The sequence below is a fragment of the Nymphaea colorata genome, chromosome 11, assembly GCF_008831285.2.
Source record: "Nymphaea colorata isolate Beijing-Zhang1983 chromosome 11, ASM883128v2, whole genome shotgun sequence".
Lineage (NCBI taxonomy): Eukaryota > Viridiplantae > Streptophyta > Magnoliopsida > Nymphaeales > Nymphaeaceae > Nymphaea > Nymphaea colorata.
The window spans coordinates 9,772,417-9,784,895 of NC_045148.1; the positions used below are offsets into that span (position 1 = coordinate 9,772,417).

Consider the following 12,479-nt stretch of genomic DNA (forward strand, 5'->3'; position numbering starts at 1 on the left):
ATTTACATCAATGCTTAAGCAAATAACTTGAAAGCAAAGTACTTAATGCAATTGCAAAATCAAAATGGACCTAGCGCCCAATTAGAATTTTCACCCTTGAGCCTTGTGAACCCAAGGTGGGGACCTCGCTCGGGTAACGCCCGAGCTTCAGAGTTGGTGCTGGGCTAGGCCGAGGTGGCATACCAACTTGCCTATGATCCGTGGTCCTAGATCGCCCCAAGGACCGTGGGTTTTGGACTCGCGATAGGTTCAGACTTGTCTAACTTGGTGAGTCATTCAATAAGCTCAAAGTGGCCTTGAGGAATATCCGTTTGAAGCACACGCTTGGACTTTGTTGCTCCACCCACTCCTCCCACTACAACTTGTTCGAATGCTGGCTTAACCTCCTTAGGCGTTCCCTACGTTCCCTGTAGTGTCTGAGCCATCGTAACCGTGGGTCTGCACCCACGATGATTGGGTTCGGCCTGCTCTGTAGTCTGTAACAGTTGTTAACACCATGTTTGGGTATTGGATGCTTGACCTTCTTCAGCTTCAAGTTGAACCATTCCCTAAACAAATAATAGAATTAGCGTACGTCTCTTTGTATGTTTTGAGTCCAACACCCATTTAGGTGGATGATCGATTTTGAGATGCTAATCACTTGTTTAGAGAGATTCAAACAATTAATTGGCCGAATATGATGAAGTCCAATATATTGTGAGGTGGAAAAACTAAAAGTTCATCTTTTAATTTGTGAAAACATTCTGGAAACATATATAAAGAAAGGAAAGGTTAAAGCAAGCAGAAAAACATTGTACACCCCTATTGCATGCCTACAAAGTTCTGCCTTTCTAGCGTCAAAATTAAAGATGAAAGATAAAAACGGATTAGGAATGAATAAAAATATAGAACAAGACAAGTTATCATCCAGTTTGAGGGTGGAACAAGTACTATACAATGGTATATTAAACGCTAATTTTTAAAATTAAAAAAGAAAAAAGATACTGCGTACTGGGGTTTTACAAATAGGCCTGGATCTGACACAAGGGTTTTAGAGCTTAATTTTAGTTGTGGTAGATTCGTTTTTCCCCAAACCATAAATGTACTTAAATGTTCATGATTGGGAGAGGCATTTGATTTCTTCAGATCTGATATCCATAGATCTGATGTGGTTCTGATATGATATGTTTTTGTTGATATGGTAAAAGTTCTAGGGAAAAACCCATGCATGATTTGTCAAAATAAGGAATATCTTATGTTAGATCTGCATTTCAAAATAATTATTTTACCAAAAGGGGCAAAGATATATATATATATATTTCATGATGGGCCAAATTATAGTTTCATAGTATCAAAATTTTGACAAGATACGAAATATATTCTCAAATTTTTTTATATAAGATAAATGATTTTTTTAAAATTTACATGTAAATTAAATTTTTTTATTTTTAAGGATGGAGCCAAGGCCACTGCCGCCCCCCTTGGCTCTGCCCCTGTTTACCAGCATTTTGCATTGAGAAAATGTCGGATTTAAGATTAGAGGAGGGGAGGGCTTGCTTTAGATAGAAGGATCTCAAATAATGAGGAGCTTGGATCAGCTGGGGCAATCAAAACTAGAAATTCTTCTCCAGGTTTGGAGTTAATTTTCCAAATTGTAATTTAGTCACAACCACCATACCATATGATCATGATCCGACTAATTGGATTTGCAACCCCGATTGGGATTGAGTTGAAAAACTGCATATATACTTGATTCACACCCAATTACTATCTGGATTTTAGTCTTCACTAGATTATCCAATTAAACGGGTCCAATCAGAAGACTAATCAGATGACAAGGTAGAACGGGTGGTGACCTGATCTTTGTTCAAACGCCCGTACATGGTGCTGCCAGCATGATCAGATTGCAGAGATCAAGTAAGACCCAGTGGCTGAGCCAGAAATGTCCAACTAAGGGGCACTCTATGTTTAAATTTCAAATTTGAAGGAGCACTCATATGTAAAAGCCTAAAAATTAAGGAAGTTTCCCTACATAATGTAAATTTAGTGGTCTGGTGTTAGGCAATTGCTCACTCCAGCCACAATGTGGCTCCGCTACTGGTAAGACCTATACTCTTAGTCGATCGATCGTTGATCTAAGCCACTTAAAATTCAACAATGGAGAGGTTGAAGGCAAGAAAGTTCGTTACGGCAATTGGATGTGGAAAGTAATCACCAGTTGCAGGTCTAATTGAGAAACTGAGTTATATTCAAATACATAACCAATTACCTGTTAAAATAATCAACAATACTCAATGCACTCTCGAGTACCTTCAGCCAAATGGTTGAGATACATATGAAGATATGATATAAGGTGCACCAAGATGCTACTTCAAGTCAGTTTGACTACAGTTTTCTCTCACAAGAAAAGTGCTCACAAAGCATAGGGCTTATTCAGATCACTCTTGTAGACTATCAAACAAGAACGACACTCATATTGATGAACAATTGGAATTGAATGACATTCTTCTTCAAAAAATGATATTCAATCTGTTTTGGTATGGTAAGCACTAATGACATACAATTTTAATGATAATGGTCAGCACTTTGAAGAATTTGTCTGGCCTTAATCAGTGACCTTCAGTATCAAGAACCATGAAAGGCAATTCCAATTTCTCCTTCTTTCTCTTATGTCTCACTCAAACTAGCTTGAGTAACTAGTCTTGATGATCCTGACCATATGCATGCACTGTAGCTAGCTTCACGGAAAAGGCATAAACCAATACTACTGGTAGTAAAACACCAAGATTTAGAATCCCTTCTTAAGATTCTGAATCTCAAAATGTATAACTGTTTTGAGTCCTCTTACATAAGGCGTCACACTGTGTTTCTTTTAAGAAAATGTATTAATCTTCATGTGTATTGCTTCACTGTCTCTAATCTCATCATTATCCGACTATTATTAAGCTCTTTTTCATGAGGTGCTACAATTCATTTCTTTTAAAAAATGTATTAATGATTTACATGTATATATACCAGGGCTACCAGATTAAACATTATAAGTATTTTCATCTAGTATTAGTTGACACTTTTTTTTCTCTTGTTGTTTTTTCAACCATACGTTTGTTTCACATGGACAACCTAGTTAGATGGCTGAGTGAGATATCATTCACTTTTATATATATATATATATATATATATATATATATATATATAGCCCCAAACACAGCACATTCATGCCAACGCAAGTTCCCTAAGCTGTCTGCTACTTTCACACATGAAAGCATTGCTTAACCTATTTCCCCAGTCTGTGATGCATGTTCGGGTATCGAACATACTACCCCATTGCAAAGCACCAGATTGCAATCTCGGGGACAAAATGGAGGAAAAACTTTTTATTTTCCCATTTTTGTTTTTGAGGTGGAATTCATCCCTTTTCTTTTCGTGGGCATTAAAGTAATTTATGCCACATGAACATGTACGGATCCGAACATATAACCATCTCCACCCCCATGTGTGCATTCACAAGAATGCTCGGGTGGTTCATCCCTTGCAATGCCAATTGGGTCATTCAAGAGCCGGTGACAATTGATTTAGTAGGGAAAATATGGTGAAAAATTCCATAATTAATGTGCCCTTTGAGGAATCAAAATCTCACAAAACACCAAAAACTGCATAACGCATGGTAAAAAAAAAATGAATTGTTTATTGCAAAATTTATATAAGGGTCACGACAAATATACAATATTGATGAGCACATTTAAATTTCCAAAACTCAAAAAGCACGCTAGAAGGTGTGGGGATACACACTCTTGGGGGAGCTACTAGAGAAGATATACACATGGAAAGTCTCTTGCCAGAATGCCAAAGTCAAGTTATATGGGAATTGGAATTGATTTCACCCGGTCTCACTTTAGCTTTGGATTCTCCTGAACCACTTTCTCTCTCCTCAAAATAATTTTTTACATGAATTTAAGACGTCTAGTTTTTGTCCCTTATGGAAGTGGTCTGGTATATATATATATATATATATATATATATATATATATATAGACCACGTCCATAAGGGACAAAAACTAGACGTCTTAAATTCAAGTATTATTATTTTTTTAAAAGCAAAATGTGAACCTTCTACTGTGTTTATAAAACACTAATTTAATATCAATCATGCTTTAGTTCAAGTCATTTTTGTTAAAAAACTGATCTTTATACTACCAAAATTTTGATGTTATAAGAGGCCTTCATTTTGTGACTATTACAAAAACATAATTTAAGCAAGAAAATAACTAATTTAATGTATGTTTCTCATGAAATCATTCTTAAGATCATATCTATGAGGTTAGAGTTCAAAAAAAATATTTTAATAATTAATTTCGATAGGCCTGGTTTTGGTCTCCTACCCAAGTGGTCTGGTATATATATATATATACACATCCCCTCATTCTGCTTAATTTTGCTGATTGCTTTAGGAATTCTTGATTGAAGGGCAGTTTTTCATTTTATTTGTCCCTTTGTAATTGCTTGAGTATAAGTAGAGGGGCTGTGGAGGAGCTGTGTTCGGTGGCTGGAGACAAAGCGATAGAGGTGAAAAGCGGAAGCCGGAAAAGTAGCAGTTGCCGGAGCTTTAACATGGTGTTTGTACAAAGAGCCTGGTGGTGGACTTGGAGCCTCACCGGAATCGACTTCCTTTCTTGGAGGGTTACTCGTCATTAACAAAAATGTAAGCCAGTCTAAACTTTTTATTTCAATATTTCGGTTCTCTGCAAACGCAACTAATTAAATACTAATCAGATCCCGATCTTTGGATCTTGGTTGGAAAAAATCTATGTGGTTGTATTAAAATTTTATTTTCCGGGGAAACCTCATCATCTTATATAAAATCATGGATGATTAAGCACATCAACGGATAAGCTATGCATGATCCATGTATAACTATGGTGGTTGCCGTGGACGATCTATACCTGTTGGTGTTCCAATCTAGCTAGTCGTATATGCTGTAAAGATTTTTACAGGCAGAAATATCTAAAAATAATAATAATTTTTCGACTTTTATCTTTTTTGGTTCAACAAAACAACATTTTGTGTTGATCATTTTTACATTATAATTTTATATATTTGAGTGTTTATATATTTAAGTGTCCCTAAAAGCATTAAAGTTATTAAATTAGTTCTCCTTCAACCAAAATTTCTGGCTCTTTTAATCATAGTTGGCAAACTCAGGATTCAGACTCGAATCTCGGCAGATGACCGAGCCACCACTGGGTCAGTGGGTAGACTTGTGAACTCAGTCAAGTACTCAAATAACCATAATATAAAACACTATTTGAATCGGGGGAGTTAGAGTCGAGCTGGGCCGCGGGCGAGTCGAGCCAGCCTTTACTCGTGACAAGATTTGTTGGCGATCCGATCTGACTCAAACTATTGGAGAGCCAGCTTGTCGAGTTTGCCAACTATGCTAACCGATGAGAAATGCACTTAAAGACAACAATTAGGCATATTTGGCGCCTAAGAAAAGTGTGGAAGTTGAGTGATGGCCGCCTCTTTTGACGTTCCGTGTTTTTCTGTACACACGACGATCAAGTCAAAGAGTTGCAGTACCACTTGCGATATGAGCAGCAACTATGGGTCCACTCCGACTCTTCCAAACACGAAAATGGAAATCCCGTTTCGTAAAGAGCTTGGTTAAATACAAACAAAAGCTCCGAGAACAAGCCAAAAATTTGAAGACCTTCAAAGATTAATAAATATATGCACATTATTCCAACTTTTGCGCATCCAAGGGTGCATCATAACTGGTCCGGCTTGCGAATTGGTGAAAGTTCAGTCGTCACTTTGGATCTTGTTGGTGCTCCTCCTCAAGATTGCAACGTGAAAGTCACAGTTGCCCTCACATTGGTTGAACTTTTGGAAATTGAAGGAGTTGTAAGATTGAAATAGTAGCTCAGTTCTAAGCTGCAACTGATCAACTTCTCCTGCCTTTGGGATTTATGGCTGTTTCGAGACCTGGTTAAACTTAAGATTACTTTATTCGACTCAAAAGCAACTCACAGTCTATATAGGAATAGTATCCATGAGAATCAAACATACAACCGAAATTTCACAGGCCCATCAGCCTGACCAGCTATATCCTACACCCTTCCCTTGGGCTGTAATGTAACTCAGTTTAATGATACGCATTTCAAAGCGCTGCCTGGATATAGGCAAAGTTTTACATGTAATGCCCATTTTCTTACAAGATTCAAGAATGAAGTTACAACAGATAGAGAAGCTGACATACTTGCTTGGGAGTATCAGGCTTGTCGACATAGGAAATCATCAAACGTCTACCATGGTGATGATTATCTCCTTGTGGGAAAGAAGAAGACAACAATTAATTTTGATATATATCTATGCTGCTGTGCAGGAATCATTTCAAATACGACAGCTGAGAAAGAACTAATCCAATGCGGTAGGCGGTTCATCATGTGTTCGAATTTCATGGTGGACTCATGGTTGGCAGGATTTGACTCAGTGAGCAGCTGGTCACGCGTTCAAACCCTGTTCAACGCCCATGTAGGGTAGAGCTCGACAGTACTGACTTCTTTTGACTGAAGACTCAGACTTTGAATGAGTACTTAATATTCGCAACAAGCAAACTAGCGTGAAGTCTCTTTCAAGAAGTAGACTTGAAGGGCGTCTTAAATGACACCTTCATTTGACCCAGTTTTGTGAAAGCTCGTTTTGCCATTGGACGTCGGTAAAAGTGGACTTTCACTTTGAATTTTTAATGGACATCAACATGTAAGTAGAAAAAATTACCATAAATTGAATGTAAAAATAAGTATTTTCTTATGGTTCTGTGCGGGCAATTGCCCATACATTGCACACACCTGCATCATCAACATGTAAGTAAGAAAAATTACCCTAAATTGAATGTAAAATAAGTATTTTCTTATGGTTCTGTATGGGCAATTGCCCACACATTGCACACAGGTAAGTAGGAAAAATTACCCAAAATTGAATGTAAAAATAAGTATTTTCTTATGGTCCTGTGCGGGCAATTGCCCACACATTGCACACACCTGCATCCGACGGGAGGGGGGTGAAAGGAAGAAAAAGGTCCAAGGGTGGGCCCAAGAACCTTAAGTGAGTGTACCCAATCAAAAAAACAAAGACTGGGCCCATCTTGTCCTAGCTACTGTCTCACTCGGCCAGTTCCGGACAAGAAGACCAAGACTTTGGTGTATAGATTAAAGGCAGTAGGTAGACTTTCCAAGGATCCTACTCTGGCCCATACTTTGATAGAAGACGTGAGACGAGAACTGTTTGACTCACGAAAGTTTTTCCTTTCATTACAAGGTAGAAAGCAGACCGAACAATTTATTATCTAAGGATATTGTATTTTTGTTTCGATGATCGTAATCAGATTATTAATTAAGTGCCATTTTTTGACTCCACAATCAAACACAGGACATAATCACAAGAAGCATGGATTCCCTAATAATTAACAATTGTTCTCCTCATTGTTGGAAAGGCAAAAGGGTTCTTACATGGTCGGTCATTTTCAGTAAATAATACTAACGTACGGCTACGACAAATCTAGTAAAAATTAAACGAAAGATTTTTTTGTTCAAATCTGATTGTAATGATATAAAGAGCAGGTTTGATCATGGATTTTCCAATATAATATCACATTCCATTCTGATTCAAATTCAAGTAGTTCAATTTGGTAAGAGAATTTTACATCAACATAGTAACTGAAAGCGGACAAACTTTCATAAATGTTTGACCTTATGTTATTGGCATTTGAATTCGATTAGAAAATTTTGAACTAATTTTATATTATTTAAAGTCTAATTGAACGCGATAGCCTATCGAATCTATATTACAGAATTCGAAAATATTTTTCTATTTCTTGTGTCTTCATTCTCAGAAAATCGCAGTCATATCTTAACATTACAAGTGAAAGTTGTCATTTCCAAGGAAGCGCCTAATGTTTGGAAACCATTTTCCACGAGATCAAAAAACTATTCTTCCAAAAAACTCAAAGTCAAAGATCATCACAGAAGTAAACCAATAATATCCTTTCTATTTGGATCTTTCTTCGGAGTTTCTCGTCCATCTCTTCAAGAAAAAACAGAAAAGGAAAATTCTTCGCCGATCCTTAAAAACTAATGGCCACACGCTGGAAGATGCAGATATCACTCCATCATTCTTCTTGTGTAGTCCATGTGAAGAACACAAGCCAGCCATGAAAAAATCTTGCTTTCATGGTTTTCTTCCTTAGCGCAGAGAACTAACCCATAGCAACAAAGTATCACTACTGAATTTCATCGTTTGTCCACAGAGAGCAAAGAGAAAGAAAGAAATGGGAGCCAACGATGAAGGCAGTGGTGATGGTGATACAGAGATGAGGAGCTACTGGAAATGGAGCAAGGACGACTTCATCCCGGAGGAGTCCTTCCAGAGCTGGGGCAGCTACAGAACGGCTCTATCTCAGACTTGCCATCGGTTCAAGGACCGAGTTCTTTCCCGATCGGATGAGCTTCACGAGATATCTGAGGTCAGGAGGCGGAGCGTCAACGACATGAAGAGGTGTTTGAATTGGTGGGATCTCACCTGGTTCGGGTTCGGCTCCGTCATCGGCGCCGGCATCTTTGTGCTCACGGGACAAGAGGCTCACAGAGACGCAGGGCCGGCCATCGTCCTGTCCTATGTCATCTCGGGCCTCTCTGCTATGCTTTCCGTCTTCTGCTACACAGAGTTCGCCATTGAAATTCCAGTAGCAGGCGGTTCCTTCGCTTACCTGCGTGTTGAGCTCGGAGACTTCGCAGCCTTCATCGCCGCTGCCAACATTCTGCTGGAGAGCATCATCGGCACAGCCGCTGTTGCGCGTTCATGGACATCTTACTTCACAACTCTGTTGAACCGCGACCCGAATTCGTTGCGGATTCATGTAGATAGCCTTGCGGAGAACTACAACTACTTAGACCCAATTGCAGTTGCAGTGCTCTGGATCGCGTCGATCATCGCCATCACCGGAACTCGGAGAACATCCCTCATCAATTGGTTCTTCACTCTCATGAACACAGCAGCAATTATTCTTGTGATAGTGGCAAGCTTCTGGCACGCTCATCCCTCAAACTTACACCCTTTCTTCCCGTTTGGAATCTCCGGAGTCTTTCGAGCAGCGGCGATCGTCTATTTCGCATACGGAGGATTCGACAACATCGCAACCATGGCGGAGGAGACGAAGAATCCATCAAGGGATATACCATTAGGCCTTCTCGGTTCCATGTCTTTCATCACAGTGATCTACTGTGCTATGTCCCTGGCTCTGGTTATGATGCAGAATTACACGGTAATTGATCCCAATGCAGCATACTCCATAGCCTTTGAGAGGGTGGGGATGCACTGGGTCAAGATCTTGGTTGCACTAGGTGCGCTCAAGGGGATGACGACGGTACTGTTGGTCGGCGCGCTGGGGCAGGCTCGCTACACAACTCATATAGCAAGAGCTCACATGATTCCTCCCCTGTTTGCTCTGGTTCATCCCAAGACACAGACACCAGTCTATGCCACCTTACTGGTCACATCCTTAGGCGGCATCATTGCCCTCTTCTCTAGCTTAGACATCTTGGCAAACCTTCTCTCGATCAGTACTCTCTTCATCTTCATGATGATGGCTGTGGCCCTGCTGGTAAGGAGGTACTATCTCAGAGGAACCACGCCTAGAGAGAATGTGAACAGGTTGGTGTTCTTCCTGCTTGTTATAATTTCTTCCTCCATTGCTACTTCGTTCTGTTGGGGAATCAATCCCAAGAGATGGATTGGTTATACCATCACAGTTCCTATCTGGTTCTTGGGGACGGCGGCGATTGCCTTTTTTCTACCTCAGCAGAGAGTTCCAAAAGTATGGGGAGTGCCTCTGGTCCCATGGCTGCCGTCTCTGTCCATTGCAGTGAACATCTTTCTCATGGGGTCCCTGGATTACCAGTCATTCATAAGGTTTGGCGTGTGCACCGTGATCATGCTTGTTTATTATGTATTCTTTGGCCTTCATGCTACGTACGATCTGGCCCATCAGAAGAGCAAACCAGTTGTTGCAGATGGCAATGGCGTTTTACAGTCTGCTGTGCCTTAAAAGGCTTTGGACAGGCGAGATTTAGGTATCATGACTACATTATCTTCCTTTCTGCTTTACATATTTGTATGATCTACTGCGGTTCGATTGATGATTTGGTGGAAGCACTACTGTAGATTTGGAGATGTAGTGTGGAAAATGAAATGGAAAATTCGGCATAGTTGTGGCTGTAATCTCTTTATCTCATCTCATGGCATGAGACAAAAATGTGGAAATTGTTTACTTGTGGGACACCTTTGTTCTTTCTTAAAAGAATGTGACGTTATTTAATGCTCTTGGATTTGTCTTGGCTGGCACTCTCAACGTGTTCAAACCTCAGTTGCTAGTGTAAAGAAAAAAAAAATTGCAGTAGACCATCCAAGGCGTTGAGTCATTACTGTATCCTGTTTCTTATAGAAGGCCTTAAGGGGTGGTTTTGTAAATAAAAAGATTTGTAACTGTTCTTTGAATCTTGACGCATGATTTGACTGTTTCATTAATCTGTTTCAATCTTTCAAATACATTCATAAAAAACTCATATTATATTGAAACTACTTAATGACGGATGGTTTTTTGTTTTTATTTTTTTTTTACTGTAGTCCAAACTAGTGCTAATTAAGTTTTGCAAATTATCAAAAGAGTACACTTGCGTTTTTCATCTTTCTCAATTTGTTACACCGCAGCTGAGATCAAAACAAACATTTCAGAAACTTTGGATTTGAGATTGGAAGGGATTTATGGTCATTAAGGACCTCGTTTCCTAAGAGTTGAGGTCATATCCCCTCCATCCTCCCCTCTTGCTCAGACAAAGATATCAAATCTGCTACATACGTGGAATCCACATGAAACGGATTTCAAATCAATCTCAAACTTAAGATCTAAGACTATCAAACGCACCCACATAAGGATGCAAATGGTTTTGATTGGGATAACTTAAACACATCAAAAGTCAGATTATGTAAAAAAGAGGGACGCCTCCATCCTTTCTTTTATAGAAGTAGAAGGAAGCTATGATAAAAGCATGCTTCCATGTTATGGAAAAAACCAGCCAAGCTAGGGGAGGCGGCTCTTTGTGATGTATGTTGTCGGCTATGCGTTTTAGTAATTTTTCCAACACTAACTGGCTACTATGAATTATAGAAAAGTTTGGGAGGTTCGTTGTGAATTTATCCTTTTAGAAGAACGCGACGTTGGTTAAAGCGTTTGCATGTGCTTCACCGAGCTTATCGACGTGTTCCAATTCCATCCCCAAATAATGATATTTAATTGATTGCATAAGCAACAGTTGCAGGCAATAAAAGAGGGAAGCATGGGAATTCCAACAAGCAAGCGCTAAAAATATACATATAAACGTCGTATGGAGTATATCTACCCAAGGAGTGGACTCAAATATTTATTTTCATGAAACATCAAATATATGATTAACAAATTTCAAATATTTATTTTCATGAAACATCAAAATCAAATATATGATTAACAAATTTTCAATTGACCATGTAACAATGACTCGGATCTCGTCGAACTACCTCATATAATTGGACTCAAGTTCACTTAAGTTTGATTACTAAATTAACTGGACTCTTGTGGAGCATACGTCTCACGGATACCCTACCTACCTCCGCCCCTGAACTAAAGTCTCACATCTCACATCTTATGAAAATGCAAAGCGTAAAAGTCACATAAAATATTTAATAAAATCGATATAAATGAGCATATGGTAGGAGAAAGAAACAATTTTATTGATCATAATACATAGCTTTCGCTTTCGAATCTTAGAAAATCGATGTTCCTACACATTTTAAGTGATGTTGGTGACTACGGTTCAAACTCGAGGACCATGACAGGAAGGAAGGTGACAGGCATAAATAAGCTTCAAGTATTTGAAAACTATTTCATTTAAATAGTTAGCAAGTCTAAACGAAGACAAAATTCGTTGGGTCGATGGCGTTGCCCTGTCACAATCTTGATGACTTGAGCACATGACTTTGTCCGAACGCATTTATAAGAGAGGCTTTTTTCCACACGGTGGTGGTAAATTGAAATTGTGATCAATGGCCAAGGGTAGAGTCAGATTTTCTATATTGAAACCAGACTTTCGAAGGGCTTAATGTATATTTTTGGTTTTTTTTTTTGGAGCCGAAATATAGTTTGAAAAAATTTATTTGTCTAAGATCAACTAAGAACTATTCATCATGTTAGCTTAGGGATGTCAATGAATCAGATTTGAATAAGATATATCCTTAATCATATCGGAATCTGATTTTACAATTCGAATCTGATTTTTATATTTATAATCCAAATTTTGAACCGGATTTTGCCAATTTCAAAATTTAATAGCACTAGATACAAGATATTTGTCTAAAAATGAATCCAATCCGAATCCATGTCCAAATCTGATAGGATATTTATGTATATCCGA

The 12,479-nt window shown here is 38.7% G+C and overlaps 1 protein-coding gene across 1 annotated transcript; it reads left to right on the top strand.

Annotated features, from left to right (window-relative positions):
- The first annotated feature begins 8,040 nt into the window (after positions 1–8,040).
- On the top strand, positions 8,041–10,351 carry LOC116264920 (cationic amino acid transporter 5-like). The gene has a single exon (XM_031645379.2). The coding sequence runs from the start codon at positions 8,306–8,308 to the stop codon at positions 10,079–10,081; it is 1,776 nt and encodes a 591-aa protein (XP_031501239.1). The 5' UTR covers positions 8,041–8,305; the 3' UTR covers positions 10,082–10,351.
- Positions 10,352–12,479: the final 2,128 nt, after the last annotated feature.